Source organism: Oxyura jamaicensis, chromosome 3 (genome assembly GCF_011077185.1).
Source record: "Oxyura jamaicensis isolate SHBP4307 breed ruddy duck chromosome 3, BPBGC_Ojam_1.0, whole genome shotgun sequence".
Taxonomy (NCBI): domain Eukaryota; kingdom Metazoa; phylum Chordata; class Aves; order Anseriformes; family Anatidae; genus Oxyura; species Oxyura jamaicensis.
Window position 1 is genome coordinate 63,855,516 of NC_048895.1, and position 22,716 is coordinate 63,878,231.

The following is a 22,716-nucleotide window of genomic DNA, read 5'->3' on the forward strand; positions in this document are numbered from 1 at the left end:
GGGATTTTCCACCTCTGCGTAAGGTGCCAAAAAACTGAAAATAAGTCCAATGCCAGATCTGATGTCCAACACCAGACTTTGTGGTTGCTTGCATGCAGTTCAAACACTGCACAGATTCATGTAAGAAGCTCGTATCTCAGAGTTAGCTTTACTGAGGTTTCAGTTCCACTGGAGACACAACCTTCTACCTTTTAATCTCCACACTGGGCTGAACCTTATGCTGTAATTAGGTGTATCTAAACAACCATCTAAACTCCTACTGAAGAAAACTGGTTTGTCCAGGCAAGGCTAACTCAATCATGAAATTAACCACCACAGGTCTAATAACTGGATGGAAAACTAAAACAGAGCATGAACAGAATGTTCATCTTTTGGAACCAAGATGGACGTTTGGGAGCTCAAAGCTGCTTCTGCCTGCCATCTTGCTTTTACTCTTTGATTGAAATCACAGTACAAGCAAGCCTTCTATTAGAAGTGCTGTAAAAAGGTGGTTTTGATCTTTCTAAAGTTTGGTATATTGAGACTCCATAGGATATTGGGAAACCACAGTGACATTTAACCTCTAGTAAGGGACTGATGAAATCAAAACCAAGGAGCAAGACAGACAATAGCTCTAGTTCTTAAGAAGGAGCAAGCCAACAGGAAGTTATCGCCTAACACAGCAAGTGTCCCAAATTCATTTGTTGAGAGTTTCAGGGAAAAGCTATCTTTGCTGGAGTTGCACAGCTAAAATGATCAGTAATAGGGTGATTCCTCTTCCCCAGTCTCTTCTAATCATGACTATATTATTTGCATGTCAGGGAAGAAAGAAAATATGCTTTAAGTACTCTTTAAATTAAAATGTGCCAGGCCAAAATTATGCCTCCTTACCAAATATGGTAAGGACTAAAGTTAAACTGTTCAAATCGTTAGAAATGAATTAATCAATCAATGATTTATATTCCTAATCACAGCTTGCACAAAGCCCCAGTGATAGAAGAAAGCTCACTTAATGCCCACCAAGTGCTGTCCTACCCACAGCTCTGGCGACCATGCTCACTTTGTATTTGTTCTCCAATTTGGCAGGGGTAGGAATGTGGCCTCTCCTCCGGAAGGTTGTAAAGTGCTTGCACTGAGGGCATGGCTTGGTGCTGGAGTCAATGCGGCTGAGTTCCAGGAAATATTTATACTTGATGATGTCCTCGTGGGGCAGGTTATAGAGGATGGTTGTTTCATCCAGGTGTTCGCTGCACTCTGTGATTGGGCATTTTATATCCGCTTGTCCCAGCTGCACCTGAATGCGGGAAAAAACATAGAAGAGCTGCATGACCTCTTGTTTGGAAAAGTTACTACTCTGCAAGTATTGAGGAAGCAAACATTTGTGAGTTTTGCAAGAAAATTCAATTTAAAGTATTCTAACAGTCCACAGACTATCAAGCACATCGTCTTAAAGTTATTTTGACTTACTCCAAGTGAACTGCCTTTTTTCCAAAGGGTATTTTCCAAATCCAACAGAAAAGCTAATTACTCCTAGAACAATTGTGGTTATGTACCATGGCGATGTACTCCATGAAACCAAAACAAAAACTTGAGCTAGCAGCACCCATCCAGCACTCCATGCTTTGGCTGAAATAGCCAACTCTCCACTCTCATGGCTCACACAGGCAATGAGAAAGCAGGTAGTGGAAACGCCTGTATGCTTTTATTCCAAAATGCACTGGGAATCACAGCACAGAGAAATTAAAGTCAATTCAGGATCATCAACTTTGACTCAGTGCTAGCCCTGAGCCAGGTCCTGCTAAGCAGGCACAGAAAACATCAATTGAGCCTGGGGCTGACCAGGCTAATAAATTTTCCCAGAACCTTGAGTGCTGTAATATTTAAAAAAAAACAAACAACAACAACAAAAAACACAACTAACGATGACCAAAACAAAAACACACAGAGAAGCATGCTCAACTTATCAGGGATGAAACTGCTATTGAGGTAATGAGCTCTGATGGTCCCAGGCTGATCTGTATAGTCAGTTATCTACAACATAGGTCCAGAACTCCAGGATCTGAGACCAGGGCTAGACACAGATCTGCACCCTTCATGCTTGGCAGACTTTATTAACTTGGACTCCATGCCAAAACAGCAGATCCTAGCTGGTCTGTGAGCAGTGAGGCTGTATTTACTTGGCACTGAGCCTGAGTTAATAAACCCTGCTGGGTCTGAGGAGTCTGCAAGGACCCAGCACGAGCTTGTTCACTCATGTCTGCCACAATCCTGAATGAGTGAGAGTTGACTGCACTCGTGGAGCTGACCACCAGCCCAATTCTTCCTTACTACTAAACATCTCCATGCAAAGAGGAAGGAAGGGGGCTGACAATGGAACGGGTGTCTCTTTCTAGGAACTATGGTTTAGAGGTTGGTCAGTTCAATTTCCTTGGACTGCTTACTTTTTTAACATGCTCGGTTATTGGGATCTGCAAACAACATACTAAATACAATAGCAATGCCTCAAATTTTGATGCGGGTCTTGCTACAGCATGGCGATAGCAGAAGACATCATAAACCAGAGACTGATAGTCTCAGTACTTCAGCTAAGAAAGGAAAAAAGATAAAGCAACACAACCCTGCCCTTGCTGTCTCAGCTACAGAGCCAAATAGGTCTAACTGAATGATAATGTAGTCAGGAGTTAGAGGATTAGAAAAGACATTACAAAAAGGTATAAAACCCAAGGTCAGCCAATATTGACTTCCAAAAAATCCCCATGGCACTGCCTTTGTTTCCCCAGCAATGCAATGGGACCAAAGAGATGAGGAAATTAGAAGATGGCAACAGTCCATCCCAGACCAGAGCACAGAGGGGAGATCTCAGCCCTGCACAGCCTCAGCTCCGGCTGCAGGCAGGTCAGGATAGAGGAGATCTTCCTGTGGTACAGAGGAGAGGCTCCCTCCCCTAAACTACACCCACTGTCAGGAGGCAAGTGCTCCAGAACTTCACTTCAAGCCCCAAAAGATAAGGGGAACACCATCATACACAAACAAGTCTAGACTCAAGTGTTTTGGCCTTCACCTAGACCAGGGTGGAATAGAAGAAACGTGGTTGAATGCACCATCAAAAAACAAACAAACAAACAAACCACAAACGTTCTCCCCAAATGTCCACATTTTACAGCTGGAAGATACTAACATACCTGAAACAGCATGTGAAAAGTTGAATTCAAGCATATGACAGAGCGATTCTTAGAAATTCAAAAAACCCCTGATTGATACATGTTAAAATGTGTTACAACCACATTGCAAGAAGATCACATCACCATGACACAGCATATCCCTGTTTTAGAGGGAACACTGCCATCTGAAATATTTAATCTATGGCTTTACCATGTGATCCAAAATAAATGTACTAGGAATTATTTTATGCTCAAAGCTTGTTATCAAATTATTTTGATCAGAGATAGTGGTCTCTGGACAATCTAGTTACCCTGCTAGAAGTCTTCATATAAGTGAGAAGTTCTGCAGATGCTCCGACCTTTAAACATTTGCTTCTCACTTTCTAAAAGCTCTGGCCTTTTTCTTTGCAGGTGTTCCCATTATGTATATATACAGACTTTGTAAAAGTATATCCTTCCTCTGCTGGTGTCTACCCCCCTCCCAAGAGCCAATACAACTCCAGCAGTGCTCTGCATTGCAGAACATCCAGGACTGCTGGGCCCAAGCACTTATCAGTAATTCATTTCAGAACATGTGGAGTTTGTTGTAATTTATCCCCCTATGTATCATCTGTGCTCAATAACCAGAAAGAAAAATCAGTCCAGCTCCCAAGAACCCTAACACGTTAACCCAGGGAAAAAAAAAAATGGTACAGAAATACAAAACACTATTGCACTACTACAAGGATTAGTAGTTTAATGTATGTAGTGCAACAGAAGTAGCGCTTCTATTTAAAGAAGTATAGGCAAAACAATTTAAATCCAAATAGTCAGATGAACCCCATCTATGGCTACTTTGTTGTTGTTGTTTAAGAATTAGGGAAATACTAAAAGGGGTAAGCCTTTTTCCTAGAAGTAAACTAATCTGCATCGGAGCAACACTTCATGCTGAGAAGGCACACTGTATTTGGCATTTAAACTGGTGCTTAAGAACCACCACTTACATGACATGGTAGTTAGAACAGACCTGCATTTATAAAATGAAGGAACACAAAGCTGAACACTTTCTATTTTTCATGCCCACACAAAATATGATTAAATATGTGGTAAAAGTCAAGCGTGGTTTCAGTGTTTATTTTGAAAATATGTTTTACACCCACTTGAAGTAAATCATTTTTATCCTCTGTAATAGTTTCAGCCTTTAACGTTTAGCAAAGATTGATTCTTTTCCTATGTTTTGAATAGGACTGAAGTGAACAGAGCTGTTTTGCTTATTAGCAGTAACTTCAATGGAGCCTTGTCTTACCAAAACAGTCCATCTTTGTTTGTGCACTAGCATTAGCAATTGATGCAAGTACAGCTTTAGAAGTAGCTTGTTAGGCTACCTACTGCTGCAGACCCAGGAGGTGCTACGAACAGCAAAGAAAAAAAAAAAAAAAAAAAACCACACACTGGCTAAAAAACAACTAGCTTTATTCTTTTTCATGATTTTTTTTCAAATAAATTTTGAAGAGCCTCATCCTTCAATATCAGCTTATCACAATGTCAAAACCCTGAGTTTTAAGAAGCCTTTGAATTTCAAAGTACCATTGTATATTAAAAACTTAAGAATCCTCAGTATATGTAACAGCATGGTATATTTTCACACCGTGAGGAATGATTGATATGTCTAAAGGCAGTTGAGCTGCTGCACAACAGTAAATGTCAGACTCTATTCAGTTCTAACGCCCAACTGTGCTTGACTTTCGTAAATCATCTCAGGAGGTGCTAGCACCGTTTACAATTCATCCTGTGAAAGCAGGCTCTCATGAGTTTAATCCTATAACTTAAATGTTACTTTTCTATCAGAAGACCATTACACCTCCCCACTCCCCCTAGTTCTTGACATTTTATTTGAAAAGATTTGGGGTCAGGGACTCTACATTTCTTCACATGCTGCCCAAAACAACAGACCTATCAGTAACAGGAAGAGAGACTGTGGTCCTTTAAGTCAGAAAATAATTCTCTCTGCCTTAGCTTTCTACAAAAAGGACATCTTTGGTAGCTGAACAGAAAAAGTTCAAACTATGTGAGTAGCACAGATTTGTGCCTGTCTTTTAGCCTGGCCACACCTGGCTGGAATGGGCCATTCTGCTTTAAAATAGATACACACAAACCTGCATTTTCTGACTGAAACTTTACTCTTAGTTCAGAGATACATAAATAAGCTAAATAAACCAGTAAGATGTTCTTACTTTCAACTATGAATGCTGAAAGAAAAGTGAACAGTACCATATCTAGTCTGCACCCCTGTAGAAAACTTAAATTTCTAACAGTGGGCTGAGCTCTCCCCTGTAAACTAATGCAGATGTTATGCATGAAAAATACTTTAGAAGTGCACAGATGCAAGTAAAAGGACAGTTTGATCTATGGAACTTTCATATTCTACAGAGGAACAAACTAATGGAAGAAAGTTGCTTCTATTTGCAAGCAAAAACCTACTGCCATATAGTTCACTGGAAATGTTGCTCTTCCATTTTTTTTGCTCTAAGTTCCAAGTAAGTGAAAAATTACTTTCTTCACTTCTGGGAGGTATCATCTTGATATATATTTTTTTTTTTAAACTGATCAAACAGGTTTTTGTGGAAAATATTTTAATGGCTCTCCATAGGATTCCACAGTGGTAGGTGCTAATTGAATGAAATCCAAATAGACAATCCAACAAGTGCAACCAAGGAGGAAAAAAATAAAGACACTGGAAACTTTTGCACCCATCTTTAAGGTTGTGGTTCCATAACCATTCCTGTGGTTTAAGTACTAACTTTAGCAACCCATATCCCCTGCCTCTGCGTTATGCCAGTGATGTCCTGGCATTCTCCATCTGCTCTTACAAAAACCCAAGCAATCCTATGAAACAGATATTCTTTTCCAGTTTCTGTCCTCCCTGCTTACTGCCAAACTGTAACATATCCTCAGTGATGTAAAACAAGTGAGAATGAAGAGTTAGAAATAGGAGTGATCAGATTAGGGGCAGTTTTATCTCCACCAAGTAGGAAGACAAACTGAGTTTCATGTGCTACCTGCAGCTGCACTGGATATCTTCATGCACGTTCTTGCCTGTAGTTCATTGCTTCACAGACCAAAACCCCACTGGGTGTGTTTCGTTTGCACCTCCCCTTTTATTCATGTCTCTAGACAGCAGACTTGCATTAAACTTCTTTTTAGAACCCATTTTTCAGTAAGCCACCTCACTGTCCTCTCTGCCAACCACCACCTGTAATGTTGCATCCCTCCCCTACCCAGGAGGGAGGGTCTCCACCAGCGCAAGCAATGGGTACATTGCTGATCTCAGAAAGAATTCAAACTGGTGAGGAACTCCTGTATGCCAACACTGAAATCATAATCGTTAGTTCTTAATTCTTACACCAGGAAATACCTGCACGACCACCAAATCAACTAGAATGACCAGTCTTTCTTCATAGTCAGTGGAGAACGAGGAAGGCGATCAACATGATTCAAAGGCAGCAGCAAATGGCAACAATACCTTTAAATTGCCTGATGGAAAAATCTCACTCTTTCCCACAAATGACTAAGAGTAGCTCAAGAAACCTTATTTCTCCCAGCACTAAAGTCTGTCAGGTATTTTTTTTTTTTTAAAAAGATTTTATATGTAACAGATGTTCATTTTAAGTTGATTTTGTTAAAATGGCCATTTATTATTAATAAACATTCAACTCAAAATCTGCACTTAAAAAATAAAATAGATTTCTATTGTGTAACAAGCTCATGTAGACCACCCCTGAAGATGTCCATCATGGTGTCTTCCTTCACATCTCTTCTCTAAGGACACAAAGTCTTTGTTCTCCTTTGTCACGGGTATTGTGCACCTGGCTGAAGCCATGGCAAGGATGTAGTTCCTGCGCCATGCCACATTTACAATCACCTGGCCCCAAAAGTTCCAGGCACCAGCAGTCACCACACCTCTTGCACTTGCATAGTTCTACGATTTACATTAACTATCACACTGTCAACACTTAAAAAACAAACCAACCAAACAAAAAACACCCTACTCTAGAAGTAGTAAAAGAGCCTTTGAGGAACATTTTAACATATCATCCTTGACAAGAAAGGCAAGCAAAAGCAAGAAGCTGGGCAGGAATCGTAGCATATCCAACCACCAATGTTGACTGGCTAAACTGGCCAGAATTAATTAGCGAGGATAAACGAGAGAGATATTCTCCTGAGTCTAAGCTCAACCAAAGCCTTTTTCTCAAAGGCTTCTTAATTTGCCTCATCATTTGACAACATGCTGACATGAAGCTGTACTCCTTATCATCCTTTCTGCAGGGCCACGTTTCATCTGTTCACATTGATTTGATACCAGCTTGAACATTCAGGTTCCTATTGTTCCATTTGCATAGGAATAGGATTTATAGAAAATTATTTATAGAAAAACAAATTAACACTAAAAATCTGCTTGACCAGACATACATGTCTGCTTGACCAACCTGCATGAGCTCTGTCCTTTCATCTCCTGTTACTCTCTAGCACCAAATCAATTAGAAACACCAACAACCAAAAGATTTAACTTGAGTAATGTTTTCAGACAACGACACTGCATTTGGTCATGTTTCTGCCCCCTGCCACTCCACAAACACTGCACACGCGATCAGAAGGCATGGAGGTTACATGCTCTCTGCCGCTCTTGGTGTCTGCATTGAGCTGAAACACTTGATGGAGGTCACAGTGAGTCCTGCGTCCAGACACAACCAGAGGCGTTAACCTGGGCCACTGGGACATTTTGTGACCAAGGGGCAAGCCAGAGTTACCCCAAGAGATATGAGGGGCAGAAAGCTCCCATCACCTTGCTGAGAAGACAAAGCAAGTCTTTCACCTCTCGTGTTGGCCTGCCTGTGAGGGCAGAGCAAGGGGGAAATTCCCAGCTGAGGAGGGCCGAAGGTGGCCCAGCAGGATTCAGGGCAGGAACTGCAAACCTTGGAGGAACCTGACCCAAACCCACGCGCAGCAGGAACTGCAAACCTTGTAGGAACCTGACTCAAACCCACAGGTCTCTCAGCACTCGTTACAGGGAACAAGGAAATACACAACAGCTCTCTGGTTTTGTTTAGGTTTGCATATTAACAAGGCTAAGTAGTGAGCACAATAGTTTTCCTATTCCTTAGAAGACGCATTCACTTTTGGTAAAAGACACAAAGATGCTCAAGAAATAAGAGTTTTGAAGGTGGTAGACTGAGCCAAGTACCTGTCCTTTTGGGGGTGGAAAAGAGGCAAATATATCCAAGCCCTGACAGCCATTGCTGCTGCCTGGCAGTGGGACCAAAAGCTCACAGGACCAGGTGTGGGACGGAGCTGCAGGAAGGAAGCAAGGGCCAGGAGACCATCCGCATACCACGATACACTCGAGTAACTTGGCCACCACTGCTCACAGGGGCTTAACAGAATTGGGAAGTAGGAGCAGAGAAGCAGTGAGACCTTTGCATCACAAGCATGGCACGTCAGGCTTCCAGCATCACGATAAGAAGACTGCATCCAAGTAACACAGAGCACAGAACCAAAACAAAGCAATACCGACAGCTGGTATTTGTGAAGTAAATGAGAAAAATTCATTAACTCTTTAGTCTGCATGTTTAAATTCAAATGAGAACAGCCTGTTCTCCTACACCCAGAATAAAGCTGTAAAAACTGTCATCTCTACTTGAATGTGGTACCAGCCAAGCCCCGCCTGGATGCGCCCCATACATGGGTGACAGGTGAGGCATGGACAGGCTACAAAATCTGAGCAAACTGCTCAAACATGAGGGGACCCAGGCACAGCTGCAGTGACCGGCTGCTCAGCAGGGGAGCTTTACCTCTGCCATGCAACAACACATCCCATTTCCAATGCACGGAGACCTGAGCTCCCAATAGTAGCAGTCATGCACTAAGTGTTTACCACAATTCATCCTTATACTAGAAAACAATCAACTGCAAAACGAACAAACAAACAAAAAAATTTAATTCTCCCTTTCCAGTTAAGTTTAAAACAGTGTGCTCAGTTACTCAAGAAGGTCATTTTTACCTCCATGCCAGTCTCTTACAAGAGCAAAGCTTAAAAAGGAAGATTGCTGTTTCCTCCTGTCACTTACAGAAGAAAACTGAGTCGCCAAGCTCTGGCCTCCACCAGGTTCAGACTGGATTAACCAGGTTTAGATCAGTTCCAATGGAGTAATACTGTTACCTATTAACAATAATCAACATTACAACCAAAACAAGCAAACAAAACAAAAGGTTCTTTATGAACTGGTAGTCAAGCAATCAAAACCACAGTTACTATGAGTAATCATAGTATCTAAATCAAAACTTCCCCCCTCTGAATCCTTTCCTGTGGTTTTCTTGAAGATGGACAAAAAGTTAACACCTGTAAGAGTAAAAACACGTGGCCTCAAACTTCACCATGAAGCGTCACTTCAGTTTTGACAAGGAACTAAGCAAAATCCATAATCCACATCAAGAGCATATTGTGTGACTACTTGTATAAGGATCCAAAACAGACACAGAAGCTGGAAAAGGCTCCTGAGTTCGTATTTGCCAACCACAATTCCCCTTTCAAATAAGAAAAAGGGCCAAAGCTACCACATATTTGTGAAATCTATTCAGTAATCTGTATTACCAAACCTCTAATACAGATTAGCCCACACAGTGATTCAGCTGGTAGCATCAGCAGTAGTTAATTGAACCTTTGGCTTCACCAACAATGGCTGCTATTGTATTTTACTTTAATACCTACAGAAGTATTTCATGGTGCTTATTATATTCCCAACTGAAAGTGGCATTTAGCATAAAACAGAGAAAAGCTCTCATAATCAGAAGGAAAGAGTAGGAGAAGAGAGCATGCTCCCCCCTTCTCAATATCGCATTTGAGAAGACGGCTACAGAAGAAAACAGCATCACCATGGATTTGGGTGATGACTTAAAAAATAGCAAGAACTTTTAACATAAATCTCACAATTATTCTTTGACCATCCGAATCCTCTACATTCCATGGTCTATAGACAAACATTTTATAGTCAACCTTAAACTGTCCTGCTTTCCTCAAGAAAGCTACCTACAACTGTTTAGCTTCAAAGTCTTTGCTAGGTCTGAGGTTGAAGATGAGTTTTCTTGTGCACGTATCAATGATCAATGTTTTGACTCTTGACCATCAGACAATAAAACAAATTCTGCCCTTGTTCACTTGATAAATTTAATACACAAACAACCAGGTTGCATAGGTGCAAGATAAAGCAAATGAAATTCTGAGAAGTACTTTTACCTTGCAGACAATTATCAGAAATAGTAACGTATCTCCTTTCTTAGATTCAGGGTGGAATTTACAAGGTTAAATTACTATCACTTGACTTCCCTTAGAAACCATGCAACTTAAAGGAATTTGTTTATGCAATGAAGATGTTGCGAAATAACTAAGAATTGAATTATAAATGGTTATTTCGCTCTGCCTTCCTGCAAAGGAGACCTATCTCATTGTACCAGTACATACCCAGAATAACCAAAGTTGCTTTTGGTGAAAAGCTGCTACTGTACGAGGACTCGTACTAACTGAAATTAACTGGTAACTTTTACATAGCTGGATAAACCCGAGAAGTAGACTAATGTGCATGCTGACATATTTTCAGGGGTAAGTACTTCCTGGGAAAGGCTAACACAGAACAGCCTTCCAAACTTCTCTCCACGTACCAACATTTGGATGAGCCCCAGATACCATGCCAAAGCTCCAATTTCATGAGTTAATTACATTATTTCTCATAATACATTCTAAATGTAAGGAACATGTATTAATATGTTTAATGGAATGACAGATACAGCCACAACAGGGAGCAAATGTAAGATCAAGACCTGCAAACAAAACACCCTTCTCCAGGGAACTATCAAGGCAAAAGCTTAAACAATGGCTGTGATCTGTACTTTGAGAAGCAAAAGTGAAAGCAAATCCCCAGGAAGGAGCAACAAACTGCCCATCTCAAACAGCTAAACTGTTACCTAAGATACCTCAGCAGAAAACTATGAGACACAAGAAAAATCTTCCTGTGCAAGCTGAAAGAACAATTCTGCACCAGAACTGACCTAATCCAGCAGAGAGCTGCTCGCAGTGATTTGTAAACACTGCATTTAACAACGGAAACAGAGTTAATTTTCTTGCTGATCAAATTCTGGCTATAATACTGGGGTTGTTACTACGGGAGGTCAGCTTCACGCAGTAGCCAAGTTAGATTCCTGGATAAAACCTGAGTTGGCCATGAGAGAGAGATTTGATTCTGGCAAAAACACCATCACATCATGCATGTGTGGAAATACATGGATGTAGCAAGAAGAACAAGGTCTCACTATGTTTTCCATTGCTTTTGGTTCTTTGAGGATCGCTGTGCATTCAGGCACTGTCTGGGACTGAAGAGAAAGGTGGAAATAACTGCTACAATCATGGAATTCATTTCTCTGCAGATAACCTTTTTGGATGTTTAGGGAGACTAGACTAAGACAAAATAAGACTTCAACCCACACAGAAGTCTCCTCTTTCTGGATGCTAAGGCAGGCTTACCCTGCATCTTCTGGAGTCTAGCCCAAGACCTCACATCATCTGATCAAACACATACATGGATCTGAAAGATCTGGGGTACAGTCACAGCCAGAACTCACACATATGAGCTGTCCAAGTACCCCTCCTCAGGCCTCAGACCTTTACAGCCCTTCCAGCAAGTCAGCCAAGACTGCACCCTGCCTATTGTCAAAAAAACTACTGAAGGAGTCAATACAGCTTTCCCTTCTCCCTCTGCGTTAGAGAGCAACTGTGAGGCTGCAAGGAGAGAAGCTTCAACCGGCTAACAGTAGAAGACTGAAGTGTTTTTAAATTAGTTTTCCAATTGATCAGGCAGTTTAATTAATTCCCTGTGACATATGATCACTAGTTCACAACCCAATAGACAAGTAGGAAATGCACAGCCAAGGAAAGAGGCTCTTGCAGAAGTAGCTAGCCATTAGTCATCCTACTTGTATCAATCTACACCTTCAGATCATGTACGAGGTACTTGTGCTAACTCTGCTACCTTTAACAATCCTGAAATATGCTCAGCAGCTCTCCTCAGTAAAAGCAGTTTATGGCAAGTGCAGCAAAAAGCAGGGAGGGCGGCAACACATTCCTTTTCTGTGAGCTTTATGCATCAGTGTTTTCCACACGTACATCCTAAAATTATTGTTCTTCACAAAGAAGCTTGTATCTTGGCATACCTAGGTCATTACTAGGCTTATGATCACTAATGTCTATCTGAACCTCAGGCCTGAGCCCTGTGCCCGTGCTGACACTGGCACCCGCGGCACTTCAAAGACAGTCCTCACACTTCCTCATGTTCTGCTGGCCCCACGTCTGCTCTCCGTGCAGCTGTCACCCTGAAGGATACGGAATTCTCAGCTGTGCACCAAAAGCAAAGGGAATGGCTATGAGGTAACCAGGCTTTTTAAAGAGAAGAAATGCATTACTCATCAGTTGTTTCCGTAAGTCAATATGTATTTCCAGCATCTCCTTAACAAGTAGGGAGGAATTCTATCAATAACTGTCAAATACACTAAAAACCACTGAAGTGGTTGCTTATAAGAATAAAATAATACCTATAAAAGATATAATATGAATGGGTCACCTCATTACTTGATAAGCAGTTCAAAAAATTTCAGCAAATTTTCATTGTTCTGTTCCAAGAATAAAGGTATCGCCATGCCTACAATTGTAGGAAAGACACTATATGCCATTTCTACAAGTACTGCTCATCTACTTACAAACAAGAGTACTTCAAACTTGTCAAAAAAAAAAAAAAAAAACTTACCAAACACACCCTAAAACCGACCCTGAAAACAAAGATTATTGACTACAAGGGTTTCTAAAGTGATGAGCAGGTTGAAGGATACCTTGAAACATCACTTTTGACAGCATTAAACCCTTGCAAGGCTCCAGAAACTGGGTTGCCTTTTCACATCACCCTGAACATTTAAACAGACAGCTTTGTTCCTACCAGAAATCAACAGAGTTTTCAAATCCACACTAAAAAGGGATGGAATTAGGAACCAAGAATATGGATAGGTAAAATGAGGTGAAGGAGGTATTTTATCAGCTATATCCATCTCCACTCCTGAAACCACAGACTCAATGGTAATTGAATTCCATAATACAAGTTCCGGGAAGTTTTTAAATTATTTCCAAAGAATGCACAGTCCTTAGCAGGAGCGATGTAAATAAATAGGAACTGAAGAAGCAGAGGAGAAATTAATTCTTACAAAACATGGTAACAAAGAACGCACACAATGTTTACACGAACATGCATCTCTCCAACTCCAGATTTTACAAGAGCAAAAAGAAAGGATTGTCAAAATCATGACAAAAAGAAATAAGTTAATGTTTGTTATCACAGAAACCAACACTTTCCAAAAATATTTGACCTAGCATTTCATTGATATTTTCATTGAAATGGAAGTACCCCACATGACATTAAACATCACTGACCTGTCTACCAAATATGACCTCTAAAAATGTTTAGCTCTCATCTTATTAAAAAATCAAAACGAAAAACTTTTTATTTGAAAAGCATCAATTCCAGAGCAAATACTTCTACATAGTAGTCACAAACTGCAATTGCCTTCTGTGGTTAAGCAATCATTGATGATCGTTTGGAACAAGCCCAAGTTTCCATAGAGGCCTGATTAGCTGCAGCAGTTTACTTCAGAAAGGGGAAAGCAGTCACTGCCGTTCGAGCTTGGCTGGGGAGAGAAAGAAGAAGGGATGGGAAAAGAGTGAAAAGAAAGAAGAACCACCCAGTTCAGCCACAAGTCATATCACTTCTTCCCTGCAGCTTTTCCCTAGATCACAATGTCCTCTTGCCTGACATGCATGGGGAGAGAGGGGCGTACGTCTACTCTTCACAGTTTTCTCAGTCCACTTGACTTCCCTCATTTTAGTAACTCACACACAGAGGCTTGCTATCTTCACGACTGCTCCTGCTCCCCCTTACCTTCATCCAGGGAAGACTCTACACCTGTGATGTTTCCTTTTAAACTGCACGTGTGCGGAACAGCAGGAGCTGCCCCTGAGAACTGCCATCGCTTCCACCCAGCAAGCAACATTGATTTTCTGCGCAACAGAAAGGCAGAAACATTTGCACTTGTGACTTTTGCGGTTTTGGCAGTATGCCCAAACACCACGATAAATGATGTGTTTCTTGTGTGCTCTTCACCAAAATGCTGCCTGCAGTTTTGGAAATCTGTCATCCTGCTGTTAGTTAAGTTCTGAATTGCACTGACATTTCTCCAGAAGAATTTCTCCATTGTTGCAGAAGAACACACATAGCTGTGTCAATTTTGTAATAATTTCAGTCATTTTGCAATTTCCATCCATGTGTTCCTATGTTAGATACTCCTCCCCTCCATCCTATAGATGTTTTTTGAACAAGTAACACTAAGTTGTAAAGAAGTATCATAAAAGAACATTAAGAATTCCTGGCAGCACTGCTAGGGCTGAAAATCAGCTTGAACCTTTACAGGGACTGTTAACTAGTAGTTAACATTGCTGGTACACCTTAAGATATGCCTCAGCACTTTGCTGGTGGAAAGAGGTCCAGCTGCATGATTTTCCCACCCTATTACTCCCAGCTGGACAGGGAGGGATGGCCGAAGTGATGCTCCAGAGCACATCCCTGGAACTCTCCCCTGCCCAGCTTGATCAGCTAATGTCCAGCTGTGTGCCCATGCAACTCCATTTCTTACAAACACATAGCCTTACCAGAATACTAAACTGTTAGTATTAAATGACTAATGGTACTACATTAACATTACGATGGCACCTCTGAAATCCATTGGTTAACCAAACGAAAGCAATTATTCGAATTTCCTCCCTCCCATACTCTATGTATTCCCTACAGCAAGATAATAAAAAGGAGATAAAAACCCTTTTGCATTTATATTAAAATACAAACCTTTAGAACTGGGTCACTCAGGTAAAAAGTGACAGATGTGATAAAGCCAAAGGACACTTACACTTAAACCCACAAGCCACTTGCTGCCAAGCAATGGGAAGAGCATATCCAGGTAAAGTTTAAGAACATTTTATGGAATCATTTAGATTTAATGAAACATCTTTTGTTAAAGGTAAAATGAATCCTACCAGCATAGGAAACCTTAAGTATAAAGCCATTTTTAGTAATGAGGTCTCTGGAGCATACTTTCAACCTTTAGAGAAGTAAATGTCTAGTATAAATATTTTAATGTAAATATGTTAAAAATTACAGAAGAATGAAGAGAGATTCATATATAGTGTAAGTGGAATGAAAAAGAGCTCATGTCTTCCAAGGATCAGTGACTCCCCCCACAGTTCTATCAGTTATATCTTATGCCTTCACATGCTGAACAATTCTGAAAGTTTTCTACAACAAACAATATATTATATATAAAGTAGTCCAAAAAAATTACATGCATCAGGAAAACAAACATTAGTAAAAATAGAAGTAAGAAATCCCACACCAGTGGTAATTTCTGCTTTTTGTAAGCCTTGTGTGCTAAATCCCCAAAGTACAAATGAGTATATTGAAAATTAAGTGCAAACTACAGTTCCCCTTGATTTCATTTGAAAAACTGTAATGAGTAACAATGAACACGTCAGAAAGTCTTCCAGACGACATAAAGAACGACACTGCTTAAAGAAAATAAGAGGTCATAAAAGCACATACATCCTCAGTTATTTCTGCACACCAAACCTTTGAAGAAAGTTATTAATCTCTCATTATAGCATATGAGCATCTTGCAAATACAAATGTACTTTTGCTATTACTGTGATTTACCTCAAAGAACACCTCAATAGCTCTTTGTGACTGAGTGCCAAAGCTGAGCTCAAACACCGAGTCACTGCAATAAGTGGTCATCTGCGAGACGTCTGTATTAGGTGACTTGGCTAAGATCATCTTAGAAGGCTCTAACACTGGCAGAAAAAAAAAAAAGCAACCAACACTCAGACTGCTCAGTGTTATCAGAATTATACTGAATTAAATCACCTAGAGAAAAAACCTGCATGTCTTAAAGCAGTTTGTCATCATACTGCATTTGACATCCTGTAACTAGCATTTGAACCAGGAAGACAGACATCCTGCAATGTTGAGTCCCTCACTTGACCGTGGAAACACTACAGATTTTTAGTGAAGTGGCCTTAATGTGATATTTACAAAATAAATGGGTTTCTTCAAAGTTCTTTCTCCAAGGTATCCAAACCAACTCCATATTGTATTTTTTCCAAATCAAATTCAAGTGGAACAGAACATTTCCATTTGGAAGAAGTGTAGGGAAAAAAAATAATCAACAAATCTGGATCAGGATTGCTAGATGTTACCAGCAGACGCCTACAACTATGATACACGGAAGATTCCTTTACTAAAAAAAAAAAAAAAAAAAAAAAAAAGCACCTGCTGAACTCCTTAGCTTTGACAGCAGATAGATGTGTTATGACGGAAGGTGGCAGATTTGTGTACTACATGGAACTAGATAAACCACATACATACACAGCACTGACTACTGCACAACACTGAAAATGCATTGAGCAGCAAACACAAGCGCAGTAAAGGACAGACAACCTGGCCAAGTAGCAGAAACCATTCAAGAGATCTCAACAGAAAAGTGGAAGAAAAAAGGTGGAAAATAAAGCTAAAAGAGAGTAGGACTGCCACTTAGAAGGGAGTATGACAATTCTGTCATTATTCTAGAAGCATCACAATTACCTGCAGTGCGGTTCAGAAGGAAACTTACAGTGAGAGACCAATGAATCCATATGGAAACATGAAAGGAAAGGAAGGTGTCCCAAATGTATGCATTTCATCTTTCGGGAAAGGATCTGTAATTCAACTTCATTATGAAGGTTTAATCACCATCTTAGATATTTGTATTATTACAGTACTCAACAAGATTCCATAAAATATTTAGAGGTTCAATGAAATTTCAGAATAGCTATTCCTCCCCTAAAATTACATTTTTGGAGAAAAAATTCATTTTACAAGTTTGCTATCAATTACAGCTAAAGCCATACCACCTCTCCCCGAAAAAGTTGAAACATATCTGACCTCCAAGGCAGCTTAAACTGTTGTAGGCATAATTCCAAGATTTTTCCACTGTTGTCAGTATAAGGCAATTAAGATTGATCAGCTATCCTAATTCCATATTTTTCTATTTGAATAAAAAAAAGCAATGAGCAATTTCCTGTTTGTTTGGGTTTGCAACATTAGCACAATTAACTTATCTGTTGTATAACCCAAGGCATGATATATGAAGATAACTTCTCCCAAACCCAAAGGAATATCTAAATCTCTAAAATGCAAATAAGTGGTCAAAGCACTAGTACGTTAATCAGTTCTGAATTTCCCACTACCATGTGACGTATTCTAAAAAAAAAAAAAAAAAAAAAAAACACAACACCTGTTGGCATCCAGTTTAAATTATTGTATTTTTTTTTTTTTTTTTTTTTAAATATAGCCCATTTTGTTTCTGGTCTCATTAGTGCAGCCCTACCTGCCCAACAGCATTAGTCACTTCCTGCGTGAGCACTTGATCACCTATGCGGAGTGAAAACACCTTTTATTACACCCAACACCGTATACAGATTTCACTGAAACTTTAATGCTGTAATTGAGCACACCTTTCCTCCCTACCACCACACACAAGGGTGTGACACACTAAACACTCTGGATAGGAACTTTAGGGAAAGAATAGCTACTTTTCTTAAATCCTGCCCCCTCCAACCAAATTAGCTTGAAAAATACCTTCCTAATGATCTATGTGAGAGTTGGTTATCTTTCTGTTGTAGGCTTTTATGATTTTAAACTTTCAAGTTTCACAGCTGCTCCACTTGAACACCAAAAATATCTGAGTAATAGAAATGCAAGGCTATCAAGCCCAATCAGCATGCTGAAATCATGGGCTGTTGAGTAACTGAGTAATATACGCAAGTCCAGAAGACACATATCCTAATTTCTCCATGCCACAAGGAACACCACTGTCCAAGACCCTGCAAAAACCACAACATTTTAAAAATAAGTCTGTAACTCCACTGATGTGAACTTCGTTTTGGTCCCCCTGCTCCAAGCTGCACAGGCACACAGCAACAAAGGGCAAAGAGCTGCTTCACCTGGCCACAGCTGATGGGGAAAGGAGGTTTGGTCTCCCTTTGATGCCACAGCAAGACACTGGCAGTGCAAAGCACGGCCAGCTCCTGGAGAAGTCTGCTGCCTGAGCTGTACATACCTGCTGAAAAGCAGATGGACAGGGGAGAGGACATCATATCTGATCTGCCTGCAGAGATTCTCCTGCAAGGTCTTTTTGAAAACAAGACAAAAATGCCAGTGATATGGCTGAGGAAGCAAGAGTCTGTGGTTCAACAACAGCTCCCTCCACACAACAGATGCTTGATGGCTTTCAATACAGAACTTAAATGGCATGGGTGAATAATCCATCACGCAGCCCAGTCAGTCTTAAATTGCACCATTTACCTTTTCAGAACACAACTGCAAGTACCGTAGCAAAAGAATCACTATGGAAAGGAAATACTGCTTTAAAATGCTACTGACAGCTGAAAGGAAGCACATCCAGGAAGGGGAAGAAGAAAGAGCAAAAGTTGGAAGCCAGTGAGAACAGAGGTCACTCTCCAGGATCTTGACAGCACTTACTAGGTAAGCACGAACCTTTTCAAGAATCTCAGCTTCCTGCCATAAATAAAGGTTTTATAACCCACTCAAAATACCTATTAGCCAAGCAATTACTTCATTTCACCTGTCTTTTCTTATTCTTTGGGTGGCACCTCTGTGTTTTTGAACTTTCTCAATAGGTCATTACACAAGACAGACCATTGCTTGATATAATCCAGATACAGCTCTCCATGTTTTTTCCAGCATGGCTTACCTATATGAAATATTTTCCATTAAAACTCCCAAGCCTACATCTTTCAGAAATATTTTTTTTAATGTTTCAGTGCCTGTTATGTCAGCGTACATCAAGCTTCACATATGCACGTTGTTTGTTCATATCCTGAAGTAGGTTTGTTGTGATCTTATTAGTTTCAATACTGATTATCAGGACATTGAACCCAAAATTAAATCAATCAGCACTTCCATGAAATTTATCTTCCCAGGCAGACCTTGCTGGTGATATCAGAGACACTATAAAAAACTAAGGCCCTGCAGGAGACCGCTTTATTTTGGCATAAACCTAATATAACAAGAATGGAATAAAAATACCTGTTTTGCTATACTGCCTTCAGAGGTGCAAACAGATACAGGACATTAAAGATGTAAGACATACATTTGGCTACTCCACCTCTGCACAAGGTTTGTTCATGTTCCCTGTGGGTCTAACTTCTGCACAAAGCAGCAGTAAAGAGCATAGCACTTTCAACAGCTGCATTCAGGTGGCAGATGTATTTTGGGATGAATACAAAAACTGGATGTTTATTGCAACTCAGCTTTCTGATCAGCACGGCCCTCTCCACACACACACGGGGCCAGGCACAGAGCCAGGATGGATGTCTCCAGAATCCCCCAAAAGTCAACTTGCAGCCAGCTTGAGCTACCAGAAGACCACCTGGCGGCTAATACAACACTTAAAGATGATAACATCTTTCTACAAACCTTACATATTTGTGTCAATAACTGGAAAGAAAAAGAAAACACCTTCAAATGAGACAGCAGGAGTTAAATTCAGGATGATGGCACTGCAGCCTGCCAAGCGAAGCATGCAGCTGAAGACTCACAAAAAAAGGAGGGAGCTCAACAACACTCAGCTACTGCCTTCTAGCAGTTAACACCACGCTTGCCCAGCTCATAGCTGAAACTTCACAGCAAAATAAAGTTTAAACCCCACACCCAAACACCCCCAAAAGGGATTGCTTTTCAATGTTACATAGCTCTTTTTGGTACCTAAACCATCTGTTCTGGTCTTTGTTTTCACGTAAAAGCAATCTGTGGAAACTAAAACAATCACTGGTCTTTGCTAATTGTTCGTTCTATCGCGAGTTTCTCTACACAGCAGCTTGCACGAATTCCCATAGAGAGTTATTTCACAAAGGCATCCTCTGGAGTCAGTATCAAGCCAGGTGACAGCAGATAGTCCCTCCTCAGTGAGGGGGAGCCAGGGGAACTGACTCCAAAGCTGCTCTGATTCAGCCAGATCAGTTGAACCAAAACCAGTACCGAAGATAGTTTTGAGATGTATTTAAAAGTCAGTTTTCCTAAAACTAGTGTGAAACACATGACTTTAAATTCCTAATGGACCAAAGACATACAGTACGCAAAGCACTGTTCTGAGTGCACGACTTGCAAAAATGCCCTGGGTATTAGAAAACTCCTTGCTGCATTCACTGAGTAAAAAGAGTAACATCAGTCAAACCTCTTCAGTCATCTCATTTAACAGAATGCACTCACAGAAGCACAGAAGGCTTTCCCATCTAAGTGGGACAAATGTGGTGCCTAATGGTGCCACACAGAGTCCTTTTTCATGGGATTGCAGGTGCTGACTTTGAGAACTGCTCGGGTACTGCACTCTTCTTCCTGAGCCCACAGGGACTGCAAGGGAGCTCCCAGATCTCTAATCCACAGATAGATGTTGATTTCCAGCTTAACTTAATTCACTGCAGCTTTTATAGCACGTGTTGTGACAGAATTTCTATAGGTGTCTTCCCCCATTCACCCACACCCTTGAATTTGGGGAAAATTCAATTCTCATTATGTTAAAATAAACAGATCCACATCTGCACAACAGCACTTTTCCCTTTTCAATCCTCCTTTGTTCCTGCCACTCTTTAGCACTGGTGCCTGGGATTCCGACAAAGCCTCACCACACACAATGCCTCATTACTCTCCTTTCGATATTACATCCTCAAATTGCATTCAGTTTTTCAGTGACTCCACCATATCAGTCTCTCGCATCTTCGGTCATCATTAACCCAGATTTGCTGCCTCATACTAATGTTCCAACAGCAAGGCAGACTCCTACTCAAAAAATGATAATGCTGTTATTGACCTCTCATCAGACATCCTAGCAAGCCATAGGATCTGATTTCATTATACCCCTACAAAGCCTGAGAACAGCCTAGTTAAGGAAAGGGAAGAGAAAGCAAAAGAAACACATGCAATTAGAGGAAATGCAAAGAAAGAACAGATAACCATTTAGAAGTGAATTTGCTGCAGGACCTCCCAGAAGCATTGCTTCTCTGAAGAACAGAAAGCTTTTTCCCAGTCTCAAGAAGGAGCCCAGCTGAGGGCTCGCTCAGACAACCTCATCCTCACTTTTTCCTTTCATCATCATGACCAATAAAGCTTAAAATTCTCCTAATAGCAAAACTCAATACAGAAACTAAATGATAAGCTAGTATCAGAAAGCTTACTATCTGGTGCCAGGTCATTACTGAGACAAAGAAAAGGGACCTTCTCCATGTCTCCTCCCCTGTACCCAAATAAACCCCAAAAAGTATCTCAGTGCTGCTCACTAAGAAACATGCTTCTAGTTTGTGAAAGGTGTAGATACAGCCCATTCATGCCAGTGCAATTGCTAGAAGCGTGGATTTTTATAGCTTAAAGAACTTCTACATTAGTTGCAAAGATAGGCTTAAAACTTTTATGGGCTAAAAGCATAAGCAATATTCTTATGGAAACATAAAAAGTTAATTAGAGTGGAGAAGAATATATAGGAATAGGAATGAATTAGTCTCAGTTATCTTCTTATTTTGTGTAATTGTACCAACAGATTGTATGACCAACCTCAAGAACAACCTTCACTAAGAGTTTCTTAAGCAAAGATCTCATGCATACCAGTTCTTTCATGACCATGCTGTACCTTGTTATATTGTGTATTTTTAAACAACACTGAACTTAATAAATCCTCAGGCATTTCATAACTTAAAGAAAAATAATCTCTCCATCATTTTGAGGTCTGTATCTTTACTCATGTGTTATTGTAACACCTAGAGAGGAACAAGATACTTCTTTTAAGAGTGCTCTCTTGGAGGAAAAAAATCTCTTTAACCCACAAGAAAGTAATTTGGCACTACTTGACAGCAATAAACTAAACATTTTTGAAACACCGGTGAGACTAAAAAAAGGTGTCCCCTTTGAGAGAATATTCACATGAAAAACTTCACTAGTAAAATTGCCTTAGGGGTAATCTGTTCTATATCAAAGGTGACTTGGGGATGCTTTAAAATTCCAGCTAATCAAGAGTTTCTTGTTTAACAACACTACAGGAAGAAACCACTGTCGGACAGCAGCAGAGACAGAAGGGTACCAGATGGGCTGAATGGAAACCTCAGTGCCATGGGTGGCTCCGAGAAGGGCTCTGGACCGTACCATATCCGTCCAAGAGCTGTGGGTGCTGATGCACCTTTGGGCGCTGGACAAGCTGTGACTTCCGTCAGGATGGTGAAAGAGGAAGCAATGCTGCAACGTGACCAAACTGCAGTTTTGATTTCATCAAGCTCCAGTGAAAGCCTCCAGGTGCAGACTTCTCAAGCCAGTTCTTTCTCCTCTCACGCTGCCTTTCAATCCTTCTACTCTGACAAATT

The 22,716-nt window shown here is 40.5% G+C and overlaps 1 protein-coding gene across 1 annotated transcript in view; it reads right to left on the reverse strand.

The window, feature by feature from the left end:
- RNF217 (ring finger protein 217) overlaps nt 1-22,716 on the reverse strand; it is a gene marked incomplete at its 5' end in the record, with an annotated part of 60,766 nt that overhangs the window by 27,511 nt on the left and 10,539 nt on the right. Inside the window, one exon of the mRNA XM_035320835.1 lies at nt 1,040-1,273. Coding sequence (XP_035176726.1) covers nt 1,040-1,273 — 234 coding nt within the window. The remainder of the gene's footprint in view (nt 1-1,039; nt 1,274-22,716) is intronic.